This window comes from Thermobia domestica, chromosome 1 (genome assembly GCF_964235325.1).
Source record: "Thermobia domestica chromosome 1, izTheDome1.hap1.1, whole genome shotgun sequence".
Taxonomy (NCBI): Eukaryota; Metazoa; Arthropoda; class Insecta; order Zygentoma; family Lepismatidae; genus Thermobia; species Thermobia domestica.
The window spans coordinates 211,487,189-211,513,459 of NC_137454.1; the positions used below are offsets into that span (position 1 = coordinate 211,487,189).

At 34.6% G+C, this 26,271-nt stretch overlaps 1 protein-coding gene across 1 annotated transcript; it reads right to left on the reverse strand.

Annotated features, from left to right (window-relative positions):
• Positions 1-23,709: 23,709 nt before the first annotated feature.
• Positions 23,710-25,413, reverse strand: LOC145678555 (uncharacterized). Its single transcript, XM_081748845.1, has one exon. The coding sequence runs from the start codon at positions 25,411-25,413 to the stop codon at positions 23,710-23,712; it is 1,704 nt and encodes a 567-aa protein (XP_081604971.1).
• Positions 25,414-26,271: the final 858 nt, after the last annotated feature.

Genomic DNA, 26,271 nt, shown 5'->3' on the forward strand with positions numbered 1-26,271 from the left:
TTCCAATGACAGGACGAAATCCTTCTCAATATCATAATCTCGAGGACCCTGAATAAGAACTATCATCAGTTCTTTGAGTCTTTCTTCGATCTTACGTAGCATTTCTCTAATTTTCACGCAAAAAAGTATCTCGGAAATTAAAGCGATTAGGAGCGTAATGAATTTCAAAGAATGGCGTAACTATCAACTATCATACCATGTTGTGTTGCGTAATATAAGGAGGCACACAAGTCCATGTCAGCGTCAGAAAATTATAATCAAAACTAAGTTTATATTAGATATATATTTGTATGGCTTGGCACAGACTTCCAAATTTTTATTGATAATTTTATTATATTTCCCGTTTTCAAGCCCTATTATTATTATTATTATTATTATTATTATTATTATTATTATTATTATTATTATTATTATTATTATTATTACTGTCAAATGTTTCGGCTGTTGTTGAAATCTGTAAATATTGTTTTTATTTTTAAAAATGTTACTGTTATTACACGGTTATGGAAATGCATATCCTAGGAAGGAAGAGAAAGGGGGTTATATGTTTTCCATAAATATTTCTTCCCTGTGAGCAGAACGAACATTTCATTTAGTATTATAAAATGATATTATGTCCCTGTTGAAACTGCATACTTTATCTTCTCAGAGTTTCCATATAACTTCCAATTTCAGTCGAAAATAGAAGAACGGATATTAAATTTATCTTTCTGCTGAGTGTGAGTTAGGAGTACGAGAAAAATTGATGAAAACTTTTTTTTTTTTTTTTTGCCGCTCTGGTTTGTGATGGCTCCACTGCGACGGAATTAAATTTTAGATCGTGTATTATGTTACATTGATCTATAGCTTTATTAGGCGACAAACATTTCTTTCTCTCTTTTTCTTTTATCCGAAAATAAAATTAAAAAATGCGATTATTGATAGTGAATCCAATATTATATAAAGTGATATATTTGCTAGGGAAAATTTTTCAAATGAGATTGTGTTTCCTTATTATCCTTCCGATAATTTTTAATTAGTTGTTTTGGATTAAAAATTCTTAAAATTAGAAAGTAAAATTAAACGTATTTTGATTGACAATAGATAATAATTCATAATAAAATATTCCTATGTATGTGGTATTTTTTAATATTTTGAATTTAAAGCTATTTCTCATCATGGGATGATGTTTCATGGGATGATGTAGTTCTATAATTGTATCTTGGAATTGAACTACATGTTCTCATCGGACATCAAATAGGATCTTTTCTGCCAAATTCAAAAGCTCTAGTCATTTACTCAAGTAAATCTTATATAAACAATATTAAACAACTTTTATTACGAAGATATTCATGCAGTACTTTACGAGTATTCCCGAATATCCTAGGCAAGTGCTGTATGCAGAGTCATGAAAGATCTCCTTTTATTTATTATTTTTATATTAAGGCAGACCTTTAATTGCTACTAAAATAATATTTATTACGTTTGTATTAGGCTCAATGTATTGATCTAATTATGTGCTCAGTAAAGATTTGCTTATGAAAAAAAGACTAAAGCACTTTCTTATTCATTTAGATCTAAAGGCTGAAGCCACTGTTTAGGACTTTCCTTGGAGCCTCCACTGTTTTGCAGTCAAAGGAACTTTAAGCACTACGAGAATGCAATTACAGGGTGTTTCAAAACAACGTGGACAACATTTCGAATGCGATTCCTTACACCAAGATAAGGCAAAAAGTATAGACCAACCTGCGTGCACAGATGATTCCTTTCGAAGGTATAGGCTGCCAAAAACATGAAAAAAAGAACTTTAAAGGTCCATAGCTCCAACACTATGGGATCTACAGTAGTCGGGTCAAGACTTCACTTAGGAACTAATATATGCCGTATCCAAAAATACATGATTCAGAATCCTAAGGTACCCAATCAACAATTTTTATAGATTGAGTTCGGCTACGAGCATATAATTTGAAGTACTCACCAACTACCTTTATAAATTTTTTTGCGGAAGTACCGCAGGATCCTCACACTCGGATTTTGGATAGGGCACATACTAGTTCCTAAATGAAGTCTTGATCCGACTAAGGTAGATCCCATAGCATTGATTCCATAGTGGTCCAGTGTTCACCTCTGGTGCTTGTAGTCCCTGGTTCGATCGCAGCTCGCACCGTGTGGACTTTGTGGTGGACAAACATCGTCGGGGATCTCCCGTTCTTCATTTCACCACTTCATTCATTTCTCACATCACCGTCTTTTTTAGCCTATCCGGCATAACCGTGGAACGTAGAACTTAAAGATTTCATTTCATTTATTTTCATTTCCCATAGCGTTGTAGCTATGGATCTTTAAATTTTACTTTTTCATGTTTTGGCTAGCTTCTAACTCCGAAAGGAAGCATTTATGCACCCAGGTTAGTCTATAGTTTTTGTCATGTCAGGAATCACCTCTTAAATGTTGTTTTGAAACACCCTGTATGGACAAGTCTACTCAGAGTCAATAGAACAATGGAACAAAAAAGATGATAAAGAGATTCATTGTTATTGATAAAAAAATGTAGACAGAAAAGTAAATATAAATTATGAAATTAAATAGTCAAAGATTATATTTAGTTGTGTACTAGGGGCGAGGTGGCTCAGTATTAAAGCGTTCACCTCCAGTCCCTGGTTCGATCCCAGCTCCCGCCGTGTAGACTTTGTGGTGGACAAACACCGTGCTCGTGGGTTTTTCCCTCCTACTTTCTTCATTCCACCATTTCTCTCATCATCATCGTCTCCTTTAGCCTAACCGGCATAATCGTGGGACGTAAAACTTAAAGATTTCATTTCATTTTTTTATTTGTGTACTACAAAATAAAGAAAAGAAAACAGCTATAGTGATGTGGCAATGCTGTGTGTTTTCCCAAACCTCCTACGTCGTCACGTTAAGGGCATTAGTTGGATGTTCGAACGTATACTTTGCAGGTGTCTTGCCCAACGAAGCTTTTCATGAGAATTATCAAATACGTTTGTGGGAACGTGGTGCCAATAGTGAAGCGAATGGAGTTTAGTGGAATGAATTATATATTTTCAATCCTTTGAGGCATTCGAGTTTATTGCTATATTTTCTGATTCGATACTTTCGTTATACGTATTTGCGCCTTGGTATTGTCTAGACGAAGTCCAAAGGAGGTGAGATGGAAGAAGGGGAGCTATTGTTTCGGAGAAATTTTGGTAAGAAACACAATTTCTTTAATTTCTTGATCTTTCTTTCTTTCTTTTTCTTTTTTTGTCCTTTTTGTTGCATGTTTTGTGTGCTTGTGAGACTTGATCTCAATTTGCGATTGTTGAATCGGAACGCGATGAACTTAAATAAAACTTAGTACCGTTTTTTTTTCTGGTCTATAATTAGTAAATCTTTAAGTAGCTATAGGGAAGACTATTATCTTTTTGAAATTGCTCCCACTATTATTTGTATTAATTAGATAAAAAAAATGTAAAAAAAGAAAAAAAGAGAGATAGTTACCTGCATAGTGGTAGAATTTAATTTACCTTGTAGTTGCCACATCGTTTAGACTGTGAATTGATATTTCATACAAATTGTTCATTAGTAAGAAAACATAAAATTTTAGTAATTAGCTAAATGTGATGTGTTGTTACCTTCGATTCAAGTATTTTTATTGAACTACATACAAAAATAATTATACGATTGTTATTATAAAACTGTGAATTTGCAATAAATTGTTAACTGTTGAAGTTAACTAGCAATAATCTTTATTTCTATTTGCAATATTCATAGTATTTAATATTGTTAATTTGTATAGTTAATTTAAGTTTTTCTTCTAATTTAATTATACGGCTTCGATGCTACTTGGCCCTGAATAGTTACAAGCACTTTGCCTTGTGGAGTTGGGATTTCTTTTTCTTTTCTTTTTTTTAAACCTATCCTGTTAAATTAGTCGAGTCCAGTGAGACCGGGGTAGGGAAGCATTATCTACATTACCTATCATTTTGGTGTACTAACTGCACTGTACTCGTGGGTTTTCTCATGGTTCTCCTGTTTCCTCCCACTTTCTTCATTCCACCATTTCATTCATTCCTAATCGTCATGTCTCCTTTAGCCTAACCTGCATATACGTGGGACGTAAAACTTAACGATTTCATTTCTTTTTTCTTTCTTTCCCATGACAAAATTTAATCGTCGTTATCTTTAGTGGCTGCGTGGGTTCGATCTCTGCTGTCTTCCTTGTGTATTTTCTCCTTTTTCGTTTACGTAACCCCTCAATTACGAAACTAGATTCCTTTGTTGAACAGTTTTCAATTCCTTATCACGTTTCATCGGAATCAGCTTTCCAGTTATTTTTGTTCTTTTGCGAGATTTATGTATTGACGCCCTGCATTTGTCTTCTACTGTTCTCATAAACACTCATACCGTATAGTTGTTTCATTCTTGTGTGTACAGAAGATAGTTCCTAAACGCAGATTGCTTCTTTCGCGATTGCCCACAATCTTCATCAATCTTTTCCACCGCCTATCAGTTCCGATCCGATCATTACCTCATGATTTCCCTTACACATAGTATCTCATGTGATTCATAGAGATATTGAACATCTTTCTACCAAACATAGCTTTATTACGTGCAATTGACAATTTCGGTGGGGACAATTTTTTGGTGCGATCTACCTTCGAAACGACGCACATGTTCCTATTCTCAAATTGTTTCTTTTGCCATCGTCCATCCTTCCTCTGAGTTTGTCCCCAGGTCAAGGAAACACCCTACCTATTTAAGAAGTCTCTTCGATGGCCTTAATATTAAGTTATTATGGATGGATTTTTCATTTGCCCTTTTCAGCACCAAGCCTATGTGAGACGTGGACTTACGGTTTAACGTAGGATCTTAACCACGTGATCTACCACGATCCATCTAGTGTATATTATATTTATAATACTTTATCATTCATTGAACTCATACTTTTTTTGTATCATTTACATATTTCCGTCTTTCTTATATGATACTAGCATAATACTCGTTCTTCCTACAGGTGGATTTTTTTTACATAAAACACTAATGGGGCATGATTTGAATTTAAATGGCATCGAAAGTGTCATTGTTTGCCTCAGCGACCCCGAAAACTATGTAATCGACGTTAATATCGGTCATTTTCGATCATTATTATATATCTGCCCCATCCCCTCCCCCAAGTTGTGGGGTTGAATTTGGAATTAAATGGGGTCGAAAAGTCACTGTTCACCTCTGCGACCCCAGAAACAGTGGATTCGGCACTAATATCGGCCATTTTTCATCGTTATTATATATCTCCCCCATCCGCAAGATGCACTGTCAAAATAAAATCACAAAAGCCCTCCCAGGTCCGAACCGCATCTACGTTGTAAATTTGATCCAGATCGATCTGGTGTTTGAAGAGGTATTAAGTCAAAAAGATAGTCACTTTCATTTTTTATTTATTTTACTAGCGACGATTACCCGTTTCGCTGGGTTAAAATAAAAATTTTCAATACACAACTCTTGAACAAGAATTTTCAATTTATCTGTCGAAGAACAAATGATACCATGCAATGGAAGACATTGCAAAAATGTACATAAAAGACAAACACGATTTGGATATAAGTCCTGTAGTCTTGCTTCGTCTGACAATTATCTCTTTACATTCAAAATTTATACCGGGAAAACTGAAAAAGGAAACGGCGAGTTCCGTGGTAAAAATGTTGTTTTGCAATTACCGAAAGTAGTCAAAAACCTGCGAGATTTAGAACGGTGAGAGAAAAAGAAACAGACCGGTGCCCGTTGGAAGATTCCAAAAGTGTTACTCGGAAACGTAGAGGAAATTACGACTACAGATTTGATATTAACCGTGATATTTTGGTGGAGACAGTGGAATGGCATTTCCGTGGGGACGGTGGCTTCAACATGTGATACTACAGTACCAGTAGGGAAAGCTTCTCGCTATTCCCAATCAAAAATTCTATAATTTACATTAATCAACCCAACACAATAAAACAGTATAATCGCAATATGGAAAGAGTAGACCTACTTGACAATTTGGTTTCAAGCTATAGGATACGTGTTGGTGGGAAAAAATGGTGGTAGTTAATTTTGTCACCTTCATTGACGTAGCAGTGGTTAATGGTGGGAAGTTTTGGCAGAAAATATATGAAGATGAAACGATGTCGCTACTGTCTTTTTGGCGTTCAAGCATGTGACTTGCTGAGCTCAACAATTCGGATAACAGGAAATGCTACTGGGAGACCAAGCCGGTTCAGCTCTGGACCTTCGCTTCAACATTTTTTGAGGAAAATTGACAAGGAGAAAAGAAGGAGGTGCCGAAAATGCCACGACCTAGCAAGATTTGAGTGTACAGTTCGTGCTTTTCCTTTCCACCAGCAATGCGTACAAAACTTCCATAATCAGTAATACGACGTTTTTTCGTAGCTCAGTGTATATTGATGAATTTTTTCCATACCTTTAATATATGAGTCTATAGCAACAACATATATAAAATTAAGCATTATGTAAAATTAAGCCATTTTCCAAAGTGGATATGTTTGCGGCAAAAGAAACGGCATAAATGGGTAACATTATTTACCTCAGCGACCCCGAAAACTATAGATTCGAACTAATATCGATCATTTTTATATATCTTCCCCTCCCCAATTTGCTGGGCTGAATTTGGATTTAAATGAGACCGGAAGTCTCACTGTTTATCTCAGCGCCACGAAAACTACTGATTCGACACTAATATCAGTCACTTTCGATCACTTTTACATACCTTTCCTCCTCTTTCCTTAAGTTGTACCGTCAAAGTGATATAAAAGAAATACATTCCAGTTTCTAACCTAATCTATGTTGAAAATGTGATCGTTATCATTCGTGTGGTTCAAGAGTTATTACGTCACAGAGACAGTCACTTTCATTTGCATTTTATAAAAATATATTTCCCCTGCCCTCTCCCCTATGTTGCATTGTCAAAGTGAAATCATGAAAACCATCCCAGTCAAGAACCTCACGTATGTTCAGAACTTGATTGTGATCGACCCTGTAGTTAAAGAGTTATTAACTTTCATTCTTTTTATATATTTCCACCTCTTCCTCCTTTACTAAACTCTACCGTTGAAGTGAATAGACGAACACCATCTCAGATCCGAACTCCACCTGAGTTGAAAACTTGATCGATATCGATTATGTGGTTCAAGAGATTAAGAGTCAGAAAGATAATCACTTTCAATTATATAATATAGATATATATCTCCCCCTCTCCAAACCCATGATTAAAACTATCCCAGGACCAAATCTCATCTATGTTGAAAATTTGATCGCGATCAGTCGGGTGCTTCAAGAATTATTGACTTTTACTTACTTTTATATATCTCCTCCTCTCCTGAGTTCTACCGCCAAAAATGAAATGATTAAGTACTTCCCAAGTTTGAACCTCATCTATGTGGAAAATTTGATCGAGATGGTATGGTGGTTCAAGAGTTGTTAAGTCACAGACATAGTCAGTTTCATATATATATATATATATATATATATATATATATATATATATAATAGGTTTCAGATACAGCATTAGGCCATTTTACACTGAAACATTTTAACAATTATGTAACATAACAATAGAACAATTTGAAAACAAGATAGTACAGTACAATGGCAACATTACAAAGACAGTTTATTTATATATGATCTGAAGGTATGCTCATTTGCAAAAACGTCTACAGTTTCTGGTAACTTATCATACGTGCTAACAATTCGGTTTAGAAGGGGCCTTTGGACAATATTAACTATCGCAGCTCGAGTGTAAAAGAGATCACTAGATCGTGTTGTTCTAGCGGGTACGCGAAAATTGATCTGCTTTAATAACTTTTCACATGATATATGCCCATTTACAATTTTATGCAGAAATATTAGGTCAGAAATTTTGTTCCTCTGTAGAAGAGGTTTGATATTGAAGGAATTTAAAGCGTCATTTTTTGGAAGTGTTCGAAGGTGAGGTACTCGGTAGGATAAAATGGCTAAAAAGAAATTAATCACAGAATTTATTCTTTTTTTCAGATGAGTAGGGCAGGCCATAGACCAGATAGGAGAACAGTACTCAATAGTGGGAGCAACATATGGCTTATAGAATAAGCTTAAGGAACTAGGATTTTTTTTATGTCAGTGGAGCGATAAATGAGTCCTAGTTTTCTCATAGCAGTACAAGATATTGTGCTTATATGATCCGCAAAAGTAAGCTTACTGTCAATGATAACACCAAGATCTCTGAAAGAGGTGACAGGATTTATGTTCTGATGACCAATTTTGTAGATGTTGTTTATAGGGTCCTTTTATAGAGAAATCGTATGAGAAGAACATTTTTCGATTTTTAAATTAAGTTTCCAAGAGTTACACCAGTTGAGAAGAATAGAAGCATCATGCTGAAGAGCAAGAGCATCGTACTCTGATTTAACTTGTCTGTAGAGTTTGCAATCATCAGCAAATAGAAGAATATTGATAGAGCTGTTTATGAACAAAGAAGGCAAATCGTCCATGTATAATAAAAAATAGAAGTGGGCTCAGAACACTGCCTGAAGGAACTCCAGAAGTTACGGGAATAAAGTCAGAAAAGTAACCTGAAACTGAAACTCGTTGTGTCCTATTATTGAGATATGTTCCTAGAAGACTAAATAATTTACGGTGTATATTGAATCTAGAACTGAATTTGTATAGAAGAAGATGGTGTGGAAGAGAATCGAAGGCCTTAGACAGGTCAAAATACAAAATGTCGAGTTGCGAATTTTCTGAGATGCTGTCCACAGCATCGGACAGAAGAACTGATAAAATTAGTAAGACAAGATCTTCCTGGCAAACAGCCGTGTTGTGAGGAGTTTATAAATGGAGCAAGAAATTGAAAAAACCTGTTTTTGATTATCTTTTCAAAAACAAGTGAGAGTGGAGATAATAAGGAAATAGGTCGATACGAGGACACATCATTTTTATTTTTACCAGACTTATGAACAGAAGTGATATTAGCTCTCTTCCAACTAGTGGGAAAGACTCCTTCTGCGAAAAAGCGATTTAGTGAAACCGAAAGTGGTCTCTCTCTCTCTCTCTCTCTCTCTCTCTATATATATATATATATATATATATATATATATATATATATATATATATATATATATATACCTCCCCTTCACCTACGGTGTACCGTCAAAGTGAAATTAAAAAAATCTGGCCCGAACCTCATCTGTGTTGAAAATTTGATCTAGATCGTTCTGGGTGTTCGAGAGTTATGAAGTCTCACATATAGATACATTCAATTTTATATACGTATTAGAAGATTTACGTTTTGAGTTAGAATGTAGTATAACGAATGACTTTTGCAATCGTTATAAGTAGGCCTAGTTCAAGTAGTTTTCCTTTAATCAAAAGACAACGAGACATCTCCCACAAATGTTCCGTCGTGTTAATTTAATTCAGTAATTTTATATTTTGTTTTTAGCTTTGTTCTGTTAATAGTTGTTAATATTTATTCCATTATTCTAGATTTATCTATATATAATATTATGGCTTAAAATATATTTTGAATGTGTCTATTTATTAATATAAGGTTTAATGTTAGGGCAGAAAAATGTCATGCGAAAATATGTGTGGCAAATAATTTCTTTTTTCGTAAAAGGCTTACTTCAAATGTATTTGTTGTAAAAGGAGATCACCTTGTAGAATATAAGTAATATAAATTTGTTTAGTCTAGTAGTATACAGCAAATTAAAGCTAAAGTTATATTTTATCAAGAATATCTAAGGCTTAATTTCCAGATAATACTAGTATTTATTTGTGAACTAGTATATTGTAATTTAGAATGTCATACCAAATGACCAGGCTAAGTCTTTCTATATCAACCTTCGATGTTTGGATGTTTTGAAACTAAAATACAAATTTATGTAAATACTATAATTTGAATATACAATAAGTACAATCCCAGTTTTATGTTCGTTTGTACTTCATTATGAGTGTCATGTCTGGATTGGTAATTATAAAGTCGATTTTAATAAATGACATAATGATACTATTGTGCCTGACTTGTTATAGTTGTGTGCCAAAATACTTATTATACTGCTTATGCTGTGCCTTAACATAAAATTATGTGAGTCAATTTTTATATGGTAAAGTAATTGTGCCCGTTATTGAATCTTAACTCGACGGCACTGGCGCCAAGACTCACAGACCCATGCCACCCGTGCCATCTTACCTAATAATTTTAAACAAAAGTTATTAGGCAGAGATTTAACATTTAACTAATGGGTCTGTGAAATTAGGCGCCAGTGCTCAAGTCACATTAACAGGCGCCAGTGACGCAGATTTAAGTAATTTAATAAAATGTATAGAACAGTGTTTGATATATTCAGAAACAGATTATGAAGTTAGGAAGATTATCATTGTTAATGGAATAAGATGATATATGATTATGTTCAACTGAATCATAAGTCACCACAATCAATAAATATTATGCAGCAACAAAACATATGCTCAAATGAATGATTGTGTTTCGAATCTGAGCTGGTATGTTATTCCTTAGTATTATTCAAGTATTCTTTTGTGGACAATTGCTTAGCAGAATCATAAGATATCATCTGAGTAATGGAATGCCATCCTTACACATTCCGAGTATGCTTCATCCGATGAAGTTCAATGTAAAACACGAAATTCTAAGAAGAATACAGCAAGTTCACACTTATCCAGCGTTACCGGTATGCCATCACAACATCACAAACGAATCTGTGTAATATATATATATATATATATATATATATATATATATATATATATATATATATATATATATATATATATATATATATATATTGCATACATGAAAGCATTGTTTGATAGAATGACGCGCTTATCAGTAGTGGAGCCACAGAGGCAGGTTATAATAGTATATTGTAAATATCAACATAAAACAGTTCTTTCCGAATCACTCGAACATATGTTAACACGCCTGTCAATTTCTTCTTCAATATTACCACTCAGGAACATCTTCTGTCCCACATAGGTATATTTGTTCACTTCTATTTCCTTATTTTTAACTTCAATCCTTGATTTTGTTTTGAAGTTGTTGAAGATTACTTTCATCTTACCATGTTCATTTTGAAAACGACTTTCTGGCTCTTATGTTTAAAATGTAAAAGTTTTGAATGAATGTATTTTGTCTGTCTTGACATATGAATTGAAGATGTTTACACTAAGGAATTCAGATTTTCACTACCTGCAGACTACCCAACGAATCATAGTCGCTCGCCATGGTAGGAAAAGAATTAGATGGAATTACAGAGTGGATTAAAAAGTTGACAGAAGTGACGTATATTACCATTAAAATAAATACATTAAAGTGACAATAGATTCGACATTGCAAGAATAACTAATGATGAACGAACAAAAGCAGTTTTTAACTGGATACTAGGAGACAAGAAGAACTTAGGAAAGATTATCACACAAGATGGTGTAAAAGAAATTAAAGAAGCATTGTGGATTAATATCGAAGATATTTGAAAATAGAGAAGAGTTGGATAGACCTTTATCTACCCCTGGGTTCACTGTGATGACAATTATTATATAAAAGATAAATAAGGCATCCAAATGTAAAAACAGAAAATCACTACCAAAGATATTTCGTTGTTGTGTTTGAAAGAATGAAGGAAAATATATAAACTTCAACCTGTGTTTGATGAACATTTATGTAAAAATAAGAAACAAAAAAAGAAAAAAGAAAGAAAAAAGCTATTGGTCTATATACCACTTTATATTTTCTACACTCTTTTCGTTAACTTATAATGATTCAATCCTGTTTTCAGATCTCCAAATCTTAATTTAATTAATTTTCCAATGTTATACAATGATTAAATTTTGCACAAAGACAGAAGTCAGGGAACAATACAACATTCTATTGTTACTTTGATATATTGCAGTGTGTATAACAAAGTAATTTTTGTATATCTTCTTTATGTAGAATATGGAGCTTACAGACATCGAGTCTATTCAATTCTATTCTATTCGTTTCCCTTACGGGGGATTTTATAAAAAGTCACAGCACTAAGGCCCAGACTGCTTCACAAGTTTTGTTTTGAAACGTTTTGATACAACTATAATTGTATAAGATGGCCCGTTCCAAATACGGACGAAATGGCCTGTTCCAGGTAGTTCTGTTTTAACACTATTTTGTTAAAAGAAAAGGGAAGGCAGAGGCACAGGACATATAAATTCATGTAAAATAATATAAAGTTTGTAATAAACTAAATTGTGTCTAGAAATAAAATTGTTTACGAAATTAAAATTAAAATAATTAAAGAGCACAACGCTCCATTGTTTTATATACATAACGCCATGTTACCTCCCCCTCCAGACAACGAGTCTCGGCTAGAAGTTAGAAAGAAAATAAACAAATTTAAATAACAAAAGAAACAACAATGAACAATATTTAATTATGATTAAAAGTAGAGAATAAATTAAATATTTTAAAAGCATGCTTTCTTCTTTTTCTTAAAAGATAACAAGTTAAAATAAATCTTATAAAAAGTAAGAAATGATTATGTTTCCAAGAATATTACTCTAAATACAGGATACCCGAAAAATCTCTAACCATTTCTGGGAAGTGCCGCTTAAATTTAAATGAAATGTTTATAATATCAAGAAGTCAAAAGAATCACATCGACATTATCATCCATATACAAGCAGAGTTCCCATCTCTCCGCGGTGCACTTGAACACATGCTGCAACATTGCTGGTGTAATTTACTCACCGATTCAGAAATACTTCCACATAGTTGCTCTAGATACTTAATCTTCACCTTGAACTCCTTCTGTCATATAGCCACAGAAGTTTCCTGCAATCCGTCCGGATTGCCCTACATGAACTAAGCTACGTGTTGAGGTACACACGTACCTTGTCTCTTCCGATATATGGAATATAAGTTTACCTCATTGATCGAACAAAGCACGTTCTCATCACTCCATATAGTTAGATCAGAGTATGTCTTTAGGAGTTTAGTGTTCCACTGTGCCCATTCAGATCGTATGGTTATGTGAGAAGGATCTTTATAGCGGGACAACAGTTCTCAGGCAGGCTGTTTTTAGTCATTGTCGTGTGATTTCGTGGGAACAGCGTACTCTACAATCTTGTCCCACAAAATATATTTGTTCCTGATTGTTGTAACTGGATTGTTTCTGATATCATCTCTCCAGTTGCTGCAGTTCTTGAATCAGGTCTAACTGACATGTGCGAAAATTTCTTTAATTTTATTCCAGGCATTTAACTCCTCAAACAGTTCGTCTGTTCTAAGTGCCCTGGCAATTTGATGTGCATTCCGGCCTTGTGATGCACGACACAGTTTTTATTATGCTGAGCTTCTGTCAACGTTTGACGACTACGCGAATACGGAATGACCTTGCTTTTCAGAATGAATGATTTGGATGATATACTTTAAACAATATTCATGATGTCACTGCACATGCTTCTCGGCAATTATTGTGTAGTCTCTCTTACTGTTTTCCCCTAATTCCGGGGTGGACGATCTGTTTTGTTTTAAAGGCCACATTTGCAATGTGTATTTCCCAACAAGACCTCATATGAAAGTTTTGAACATAGCTAATTTTTGTAGTTACTTTACATTCATTAGAGATACATTCATAATTTACATGAAGATGTATACATCTATAACATTAAAAATATAAAGTAATAAAATATTTCTTTCATTTATTTTTTAAAAAATATATTTCTAGTACATTTCATATTCCTTATATAATTTTAGGTTTTCAAAATACGCCCATAAGACTGCCTTTTATGGGTTCGTAAGCCTGCAGGTACCCTACTTCTCTCATGTTCATTTAAACTTACTTTTCACCGCAAAAGTTATCTCGTCAGCATCGTAAACAACAAAAGCATTTCTAACTTACTTTAGAGAAATAGTTTAAAATTTTTGGCAATTGCAGAATTGTAAAAGTAAAAAAAGTGAACAAACATCTTTGATTGGATCTCAACCAGGTTCATAGTTTGCTATCTTAATCATTAGAAAACGATCGCTCCCACATGAATACGTTGTCATTAACGTGTTTGATATAATTGTATTCTTTATTCTCATTTCAAATCCTTTATTATATTTTGTTAGTTTCTTACATAGTTCGTGTTTGTTTCTTGTCTATACTATACACTGTTTGGTTTTATGACTTCTGTTCTCTTACATAATGAATTTTAGACTTTCATTGCCTCTGAACTGATATATATATATATATATATATATATATATATATATATATATATATATATATATATATAAGAGAGAAAGAGAGAGAGTTTTGTCTAATTTAATTCAAATATTGTCCACACTAGTTGATGTAAGAATGGCAGACTCACAAACAGGTGTAGGTATCTTCACTTATTTGGAAGAAGTCATGATTTTCTTCTCAATTTCAACTAAATGTTTTCATAACCCTTCCGTGTCAAGAGAATACCACGAAGAATGTGCCATGCTTATTATTGAAATATACAGGTATTATGTATTATTGAAATATATATAGATATTGGGTAATGTTTGCGTATCATTAAACTTTGATAAAGGCTTATATTATGTTAGTGCAATCCCTCGATATATAAAATCTGCGTGTACCAGTGTTGGTGATGAGATAAATTTCTCATTTCGTCTAAAATTTATAAATATACTTCTTGTCCCGATTTTCGTCACATTTTCGAGATAGTCTTGTGGCAGCACTAATTCTATGTTCCAAGAATGTTCAAGGTGTCTGTGTCTGTGTCAGTGTGGCGAAAGTAGCAACATAGTCACGCGTTCTACGACTACAAAGCTCCAGCGAGAAGACGAACATTTAACACTGCAATACGCGCGGGCTATTATTGTAGCCCAGCGTCTTTGTTTTCCTTGCCGCAAGGTAATTTGAGATGCTAACACAAAGGGTGTCTGTGTACTTTTCTATCAACTATCATTCTGCATGTTTAGTGTGTGATCGAACGTAAAATCGAAACGAGCTCATTGTTATTCTGCTTGAAAGTCTTATGGGCTACATCTGTAGCCCGCGCGACTATTGCTGTCATGAATGTTCCAAAACGTCAAAGTTTTTTCATTATAGTTTGAGTGTTGATCAGATGGTCAATGGGTTTGCAAAATGCCAATTCTGATGAGGAATGTTTTCTAGATTGCGATAGTGAAGGTGAAGACGGAAGAACTGCATTTTTCGGACACAGTAATAGTAAAAATTCAGAAGATGTTACTGAGAATTCCGGGTGGCAGGAATCACTGGTACCTGTTGATGATACTGATAATAAATACAGTTCTGAAGTAAATTATTACGTAGCAAAAGACAATTTCAGATGAAAAAACTCCTGCTCGTAATATTTGTACTCGTAATATTTTGCTTCGTTTTCCTGGACCTAAAGGTGAGGCCAGGTCTGCGTTGTCGTAACTTGAATGTCTAGAATTGTTTTTAGATGCAAACATTTTCATAGTTATAGTTGATTGTAGCAATATTTACTTTGACAGAGTTAGAAAAAGATTTGTACGTGACCGTGATGCAAAAATTACAGACGAGACTGAAATACATGCTCTTCTAGGCATTTTAATGCTTTTGATGGGTGGTCAATGCTTGAAGGAAAGTGTGTATTGACCATTCATTAACTTGTGTGCAGGACATGCTTCGAGGATCTTGAAAACAGAAAAAGAAAAATATATGAGAGTAAATAGCATATGAATCATTATGCAAAATCGTAATCAAACTTTTGATAGCAGGAAATCATAAAAAGTATTTCGATGAAAAGGTATATGTTTTGTCGATAATACGTTTATCTGTAACCTTTGTAAACTTTTTGTAAAATAATTCGTATTTTTTAAAGAATTCCTACATATATGTTTACGATGAAGAAAAGTTCGAAATGCACCAGATTTTATTGTAACACAAATAACTTTTACAGTCCTATTCGTGTATTACTTTTGAAAAATGAATGGTGTTGATCTTCTTTGTATATACATAGCTTTCAAAATAAAAATATTTCTCAAATTGGGTATAAGATCCTTAAAGCAGTTTATAAATACATTTCTCTACAAGAAAGATAAAAATATAAACAAATTTGCCAATATAATAAAATAAAAATAAATGGGCTACAGTGGTAGCCCGCGCGACTATCCATGTCACAAAAATCCGCGCGCCTATTGCAGGGGGTAATTTTGGAAGGCAAGTTATATGTTTAATGTATAGCTATTTCATTGATAAATTTCTCAATCAGTTTATAGAGACATAGACCTATATGATATAAATGTTAGAATCATTTTTCTAAAATACTTTCTCCTCTATTATTTAACAGAAATTATTAACTTTTTCCATTCCAATAGATTTCTAATGGATAGCTATCCGGTAGTTAATACATAAGATGTGGTACAAATTTGTATTTACGTAGAACGAAACGGAACAAATGGAATATCGTTGTACATCTTTCTATCCTAAAACTTATAGAATATTTGGGTATAATTTTTTTCTGAATTTTATAGTTAGAAAAGTGAACACTTACATTTTGTTACTTTTCCATATTAAAGAATATATGAAAAATTAAAAAAATAAATCATAAAATTTCAATGTTCAATGCCCATCGGTTTTACGAATCTGGTGAATGGCAACGGCTTCAAGTCCTGCTTTGTGTCCTTGGGAGTAATATATAAGGCTAGATGTACTTAACCTAGGGTACATGAGGAATATAAGTATATACGAAATGAAGCTCTCTTCATCCCGTTCTGGGTCGCATTTCAAAGAATCTCATCCTAGGTGCATGCGTAACAAATACAAAATGATAAGATTCTATGCTTAATATTTTCAGAGATCTGACCATGAATAAATTATAGTGGATTTACTCATATAAACATTATACATATCCTTGTTAAAGTAAAATTTTGAGCTTGTGGCGGAAAATGGAATTTATTTCTCATGCACTGTAAAAAATAACTTATTATTGAATGAATATTTTACAAGTTTCAGAATTAAACTGTAGTTTTGAAAGCATTAACACTTCTGTTGCGAAAATACTAGATAACACTAAAATCTACTAGATAACACTAGTTCCTTTGTTTGTATTAAATTGAAATGTTTGTTTGGTTTACACTTTACTTGGCGTTCGATCTGGAGAATAATAATCCAATAAAGTTAAATGAGATTTATATAATTTAAAATCAAATTCCAGTTTTGTAGTCATAAGGTTATTTCTACTAACCATAATATGTTCTGATTGTCAAATGGAAGTGTTCTTCTCAGTTGTTGTGTAATGAGTATATTGATTGCAACCGTAATCATTTCCAGTTTCCTAGACTAGAGTTCGCTGCTTCATAATATCAGAATATCTCAAAGATTGCTTTACAAATACTGTGTTAAGCATAAACGTTGATGCCATCACTAGTTACATAGCAAAATAAAATACAAACTTTGAACCTAAGTACAATGTGAACAAGAAATGCAGACAGCTCTTATGTACCGTATTATTATCTATTTTCAATCATTTCGATTCTAAAGTAATATTATTAAGCATTACGAAGCTGTAATGTTATTACAAGAAATATAGTATTACATGTATGTAAGCAACTAAAATTCGTACTAGTTTAATTGGCTTTCATCAGAAAATTTAGAAAACAGTTAGTTAAATTTAAACAAAAGTTACAATCTTAAGTGTCGCCCCATTATGTTATAAGAGAGTGATACGTGCTAATATGTTGTAGGTTAAAAACGTTGTGAAATTGCTTTTAATATATCAGTCCACTGTGGCTTTCAAATTGACTATACAAGATAAATAAGAAACATGACTTTCAACAGTATATTGAGGATCATATTGTATTGATAATGATGAAAATACCTATATGTGACAATATGTATGGATTATATTATCTGAAAATATAGTGGATTTTATCACACATGCGTATTGTGGTTAAGAGTTCGTAAATTAATCCTTTGTTGCTTTGCAGGTGTCACGTACTTCAATATTGTAACATTATATGATACAAAGTTTGAAATGATCAATGGTGTACTTTAACCTAGATTCGGTTACTGTTTAATAGCCTATACATGTAGTTATATCCACTGGGAAATAATAGTCATTTGTTGTGACGCGATATTCTTTGTGAAGTTTGTTTCAATGCGTATATATATAGTCCCTAATTTTAAAGCTAATGCGTTACATTCTGGAATAGGGTATTACATTGATAGGAATCAACTTTACATTTTGCTTGAACCTTTTTTGTAGTACGCTTTTCATTATTTTTTTAAACATCGGTGTTGAGCTATTCTGAAACGAAGTCAAATCTTTTGTATTATCAACATATCGAAGAAGCCCTTTCACAATACAATCCACCCCATTAGAGCTAATTACAACTGGTAATCTACCTGGGTACGTTGATATTATTGTTTGCTTCGTTTACAGTTAGCAGTTTATGTTTGCTGTTATCATGTTTGTTTAATACTTGTATTGACGAAATGAGCTTAACAATGTATTAAAACCGAGAAATATGTGGTTAACACGGATCCTAAGTAAAGATGTGATTCAGACAGACATACTAAAATTTAAATAAATCTTGAAGGCTTAATTTGTAATCTACTCAAAATGCAGTAGACAAGCAGGAGTATTGCGTACGTTTAGTTGTGTATGATATTTACTAGTATTAAAAGATACTGCTTTAAATAGCTGATAAAAAACGAAGTCAGGTACTCTCAACAGCTAAGTTACATTTAGTAAGTTTCTTGGTGGCATATACGAAATCAGTATGGATCGTTAATAAGGGTGATTTGGGGAGTCTCTTCTCACCTCAGTTACAATATACGCCACTCACATGCATCCTTATGAAATAATTAACATTAGTTGGAATCACTAACCTTATGGAATAAGTTACTCAGGTTTAGTCGTTGCTTGACGGTGTCACTTCTTGTATTTTATAAATAACACACTTGGACGTATGTATATAATATAGTAAATCTATAGTATAGCTGGGCAATAAGACACGTAGTAGGTTTACTAAAATTTCCTGAATAATGACGTACCTACTGCAGAAAATATGTTTACAAAGAGAACGTTCCGGATATCATACCACTGGAAATCTGCGAAATATTGCAAACGTGCTACATGCATCTGAAAACAAAAAGCAGACCTTATTAAACATATGTCAAATATAATATAGTATGGGAATTAGAGATAAAACAAAGGAATAATAATAATAATAATAATAATAATAATAATAATAATAATAATAATAATAATAATAATAATATTATTATTATTATTAATAATAATAATAATAATAATAATAGTAATAGTAATAATAATAATAATAATAATAATAATAATAAAATACGTGACGTAATTTACAAATAAGAGAAATTAAAGTAATGAATAAACAACGATTATGGAGATAATTACGAAGATTACGTTAAATGGAGTTATTGTGATTACAAGAAATCTTAAGATAACTAATTAAACAACGTTATAAAACGAACACTCACAAACCGATATTGTTGTCATTACATTGCTGTACAGCGGGGGACACTTCTAAATGGTACACCTTAGCCGTAAATCTCCATATGGCTGTACCATTTAGAAGTGTCCCCCGCTGTACAGGATCGACGAATTGATAACGGTAACACTGAAAAACAACAAACAGCAATATATATTACACATATGTAGTAGATCAGGAAACGCTATTCACCATAAGAACTACAATTACTATCGTATAGCGTCACTAAACATAATCTAAGTCTACGCATGCACTTTACAGTATAACTCACTTATCTGTTTCTTGCTATGTATCAAAAATAATCTAATCTAGTCTATACTATGTATCAAACAAGCAATGTGACTAAATACATTATTTATTGTTAGCATGTACTTTATTATAACAGGATCTAAATGCATGGGTAATTTTAAAGCAATCTAAATTCCATGTCTAACGTATGCAATAAAACTAGCCTAATTCAAGCTTCTCGAGAGGCTTAACCTAATAGAAATATAAAATAACTATTTACTCGGAAATGGTAATAGAAGGTTGCCGACTAACAGGAAATATGGGTGTTACGTGGTATCTTAATATTGCTTGGAATATGCTTGGAACTAATATTTTTCGAAGGACTCATTGACATTATTTTCGAAGTTTTTGTTGTTTTCTATTTTCAGTTTGATGTAGAATGTTGTATTACTTTATCTCTTTATTTTATGGTCGATTTGTAAACAGAATATTGTTTACTGAAACCGGTATAAGAGGTATCGACTTCTGTATATACAACGTAAGTCTAAAATTCTCAAATTATTTTTAATAATAATGTGCCTCAAACGGACTTTAATATTCAATCGCCTACAGAACACGTTTCTCATCGTCAGATACAGTAATACGGACCGTGCAATGTGATCCTTAACATTCACGGAAGTGTCATATCTCTTACTTAACCGAATATATGTGAATTAAACCGAATTCAGTTACCTTGTGGATTGCCACTGTGTAGGACCACTGGTTCAACTCTACGGCTATATTGCCACGGATGACGGAGAAGCTGATCAGAAACTTTACACACCGTTGCACCATTGCTACGCTTCAGTTTAGAAGGATAGTAGTTAAGTGTCATGACTGACGACTGAATATGAAATGAAAATGTATCGATTCTCTGAACAGAGAGGTCGACATGGTTCGTACTGATGCATTGGACTGCATAGCATTTGTATTGTATCAACAATGTATACCGTATAGGGGATACGGACAAAATCTCGCGGCCGAAACATCGCGGCCCAAAATCTCGCCGCCCAAAACTTCGCGGGACAAAATCTCGCCGGTCCAAAACTTTGCGTGGCCAAAACCTCGCCGCCCAAAATCTCGCCACCCAAAACATCGCGTGGCCGAAACCTCGCCGCAAATGAAACTTTTCTTTTAAACTTACCCAATGAGATTCTTAATATGCAATTCCACATTACAAATAATAATAATAATAATAATAATAATAAGATACAAAACATCGTGTGCGTGGGCTTTCTCGGGTTATTCCCGTTTCCTCCCACTTTCTTTATTCGATCATTTTCTTCATCCTGGTCATCTACGTCTCCTTTAGCCTACAGGACATAATCAAGGGACGTCGTAAAAACTCATATATTATTTCATACTTTCATAAATATTATTAGATTTTTGTTAAAATTTTAAGTTTTTGGATGTTCCAAAGTTCACGAAACTAACCCCGTTAGTTGTCATTACTTTCCTTATGCAGTCTTTCTTACCCTATAATCAGTTTAAAAAGATCCTGTCGCCCTACCTTCACATTGAAATCCTCTAATACAGAAATAGAATTTTCATATGGTATCGCGGGACTTGGTCAAATACCCGTGATACTTCTTCGGAAACAGTGTCTTTTATACCGTCATCCTTATCATCTGTTGGAACATTTACATTTTGGTCAGGCGAGATTTTGTGTATGGCGATATTTTGGGGCGCGAGCTTTTGGAAGACGAGGTTTTGGCCCGGCGAGATTTTGACCCGCGAGGTTTTGGGTGGCGAGGTTTTGGCCCCGCGAGATTTTGGCCCACGACGTTTTGGGCGGCGAGGTTTTCGCCAGGCGAGATTTTGTCCCGCGAGGTTTTGGGCGGCGACGTTTTGGCCAGGCGAGGTTTCGGCCCGGCGAGATTTTGGGCCGCGAGGTTTTGGGAGGCGAGGTTTTGGCCAGGCGAGGTTTTGGTCCGCGAGGTTGCCGCCGCGAGGTTTTGTACCCAAACCACCGTATCGTATATAGTTAGACTGTACTAATATGCCAGTACATACAATAAATAAGTATTTATCAACTATATAAATCTCAACTTTGTTCAATAAAACTTTAATTAAAATTGTTAATAAAGTAATTTTGAGTACATTTAAATTTTATATTGTGGCAGCGATGGATTACTGTCGGAGTGCTCACCTTTTAGCGCATGGGGCCCCTGTGTCTATCCCAGCTCTCGCTAGCTGAGTTTGTTTTGGGATGAATACCATGTATACGGGTTTTTGTCAGGATACTCTCGTTTCTTTCCACTTTTGTCATTCCACCATTGTAATCCATCTCATCATCACCGTCTCCCTTAGCCTTTGAGCATAAGTGTGGGCTTAAATAATAATAATAATAAACTGTAAGAATACACGTCAGGCCTATTAGCTAGAGTGGCTGGGACTCAGAGCTACAAGATTAAGTGACCAAATAACATATCTTTTCATTCATTCGAAAACTATTACCTTTGTTTATGATGGATTATTCTTAAACCTGCAATTGTTTGAACACGTGGATTTTAAAACTTAATTGTACTTATTGTTTCTAATTGTTTCACAATAGCTGCTATTATATCGCAGTTCACAGTATATTCATTCATAATTGAAGGCTTCTATCTTACTTGATCATACGACATTCTTCTTCTTAGAGACAATTTGGAACGTAGTATAATTATGAAAACTTCACATCTTTTAAACAAAAAGGTTATTCTACTCATAAAACTATTTTCGGAAATTAGGAAAGATCATACTGCAAAGTATATTATAAATATTTTTACATATGATGCACAAACAGTTATAATTAGTGGTATTTCAAAAAAATTCAGTTATTAAGTACTCTCTATTAACCATTACTTCTTCTTCTATGGCACTACAGCTCTTTGACGAGCCTTCGCCTCCGTCAGAATCTGCCTCCACTTCTTTCGGTCTGCCGCACTCGCCTTCCAGTTCTGTATTCCCATTTCCTTCATATCCTCTAGGACCGTGTCCCACCATCTCCTCCTTGGTCTTCCCCTCGTTCTCTTTCCTTCGATGTTAGCGAAGAAGATTTTCTTCACTACTCTTTCTTCCCCCATTCTGACAATATGTCCCACCCATTGCAAACGGCTAAGTTTGATGTGCGTTACTATGTCTACGTCGTCGTACTTATTGTAGAGTTCATTATTATATCTCATTCGGTATGTACGATATATTTTCCTTAAAATCTTCCTTTCAAAGTTCCCTAGTAGTTGCATTTCCTCTTTCCGTATAGTCCAGCATTCTGATCCATATGTTACTACGGGCCTGATTAATGTTCTGTATATCCTGGTTTTTGTAGTTTTAGAGATGAGATTTGATTTTAGTAGGGGCAGCAGTGCAAAATATGCTCTGTTTGCAGTGGTGATTCTTCTTTTGACTTCCTCACTTGAGTCATTATTTGATGTAATTGTTGTTCCTAGGTAGATAAATTCATTCACTATTTCGAAGTTGTGTGATTCTATATTTATGTGTGTCCCGATTCTTTTCAGATGTCCTGTGTTCTTAGATACGACTAAAAGTTTGGTTTTTCCTTCACTTATTTCAAGTACTACTTGTTTCGCTTCTTTCTCCAGGCCTGTAAACGCTTCTTTTACTGCTTTCAGACTTCTTCCAATGATGTTAATATCGTCTGCATACCCTAGAATTTGATGGCTATTGGTCGTTAGGGTCCCTGTTCTTTTTATGCCTGATCATCGTACTGCTGCTTCTAGTACCAGGTTAAATAGTATGGGGACTAGTCCATCTCCCTGTCTGACACCTTTCTGTACTGGGAACGCTTCTGATATCGCTTCCTATTTTCACTTGGGCTTTCGATTCCTTTGTACTGATTTTGCATAACTGAACTAGCTTTCCTCGTATCCCTAATTCCTGGAGTGCATTCCACATTTGCTTCCTATTTATCTTGTCGTATGCTGTTCTGAAGTCTATGAATAAGTGATACGTGGTTATGTTTTTTCCCAGAATTTTTCAAGTGTCTGTCGAATTGTGAATATTTGGTCCGTGGTTGATCGTCCTTTTCTAAAGCCACCCTGATATTTTCCTACCAGTGCTTCGTAGTATGCTTCCAGTCTATTGCGTATGATGGTTGTAAATATTTTATATGCTGTTGTGAGTAATGTGATTGCTCTGTAGTTATCGCAGGATAGTTGGTCTCCTTTTTTATGTATGGGGTTTATTATCCCTGTTTTCCATTCTTCAGGTATGTCTCTCGGGTCATTCCAAATTTTGCAGATCAGTTTGTGTAGAGCAATCACTATTTCCTCTCCTCCTTTCTTAAGTAGCTCTGCCGCTATTGTGTCAGTTCCCGGTGCTTTGTTGTTTTTAGATTTTTTTATTGCTTCTTTAACCTCTTGAAGTGTTGGCGTATCTGTTTGCATCTCTCTAGTTTCTTTGTTTTCGAAATTTGTCTGAGCTGTTTCATTTGGTTCATCCCGTTCGTCGTGAAAAGTTCTTTCGTAGTATCTAGACCACCGGTTCAGTATCTCCTCCTTGGAGTTTAGTATGCTGTTGCCTTCATCCCTGATTGCAGTGCAGTATGGCTTAAACCCTCTTTTTAGTTGCTTAACTTCCTCGTAAAAGAACCTTGTTTCCCCTCTATATCGTACGTTCTCAAGTTCTGCTATTTTGCTCTCTATACTGGATTTTTTCTTTTGTCGGAGTAGTTTTTTGGCTTTTCTCCTGGCTTCATTGTAAATTTCTTGTCTTTCCCTTGTTCTGTGAGTTAGCATGTTGTTCCTAGCTATATTCCGTTCCTTTATTGCTATCTCGCACTCGCTGTCAAACCAGTCGTTTCGTTGAGGTTTGTTCCTTTCTCCGATTGTTTCTTCTGCTGCTCTAGCTATGTTGTCTTTTATTGATGCCCATATATCGTTGACGTTTTGTTTTCCTGTCCATTGTGTTTCCTCCATATACTGAGTGACTTTGCTTCTATATTCGTTGACTCTTTGTTCATCCCTTAATTTCTCTATGTCCCACTTCTTGACTTGGTGCATGTTGGGCTTCCGTTGTGTGCTTATTTTTGTGTAGATACGGGCTATTACCAAATAGTGATCGGAGTCTATGTTAGCTCCCCTCCTTGTTTTCACGTCTTGTATATTGCAACTGTGTCTGCTGTCTACTACAACATGGCCAATCTGATTTTCGGTCTTTCCGTCCGGTGATCTCCATGTTACCTTGTGTATTCTTTTATGTGGGAACCATGTGCTAGATATGGTCATGTTCTTTGAAGCTGCAAAGTCAATTAACCTTATGCCGTTGCCGTTTGTTGTTTCATGCGCGCTATATTTCCCTATCGCTGGGTAGAAACAGCTTTCTTTACCGATTTTCGCATTCATGTCACCAACAATTACTTTCATATCATATTTCGGACATTCGTCATATGCTTTTTCCAGCTGGCTATAGAACTCGTCCTTGACTCTATCATCCTTTTCTTCGGTTGGTGCGTGGGCTGTGATAATGGTTATGTTGTATGGATTTGCTCTTACTCTGATTTTACATATCCTGTCGCTGACTGGCGTGAAGCTAATTATTTTACTACGTATTTGACCCCTGACTATGAATCCCGTTCCAAATTCTTTCTTTTTGTTGTTTCCACTGAAATAGATGGTTTCCTTTTGTTTTTGGTGAATGCCTTTATTGTCCCATCTCATCTGTTGTATGCCACATATGTCTATGTTATATTTCTGAATTTCGTTTGTTAGTTCTTGCAGGGCCCCCGGTCTATGTAGTGTTCTAACATTCCACGTACCGAGTACCAGTTCTTTGTCCTTTTTTCGTTTCCGGTCCGTCTTCCCCTTGATCCGTCCATTCCGAGGCGATTCTTCCGGTCTTCTAACAGTAGTTTTTTTTTCCGGGGCCAGGTTGTCGGCCTGACGCCCAACCCCCAACCTGGAGGACCAGGCCCGACTTCTTCCGTCCCCTTACTTTCCACAGGGATTTTTTACCACAGAGGTTTTATACCCTGCCTCCGGTAAGGGTTAACAGCACCACCACTTGAAGGCGAAGTCGGACTTGGGTGAGAGAGGTGTGAGGCTTCATTTGAAAAACAGATCTGCCATTCGGTGCACTTCACCACCCGAGTAGGTGCCAACCATTACTTAGAAGCAAAATAAACAATGTAGACAAAAACATAGCGCACGTATAATTGAATGATTCAATTCTTGGTTTTTCAATCCTATGTTTTGTAGTTCATTCCTCAACACGCTGACTAATTATAAAACTAACAACTACAATATTCCAGATTTATCATTATTAATTTAATATTCATGAATGTTAAGAAAACGACGTACATCAGCAAGATTTCGTGTATCAGAAGTTTCCAATATTCGGGAGAGCACTCTGGCTCAGTGGTAAAGCATTTGCCCCTTATGCGAAGGATTCCACATTCAATCCCAGCCTGTATTAATTTGAAGTGAACAGCATCATGTCCATGAGCTTTCTCCATGTTCTCTCGTTTCCTTCCATCATTGAACCATTTCGCCGAATAACGATACATGCGAAATCTTGGA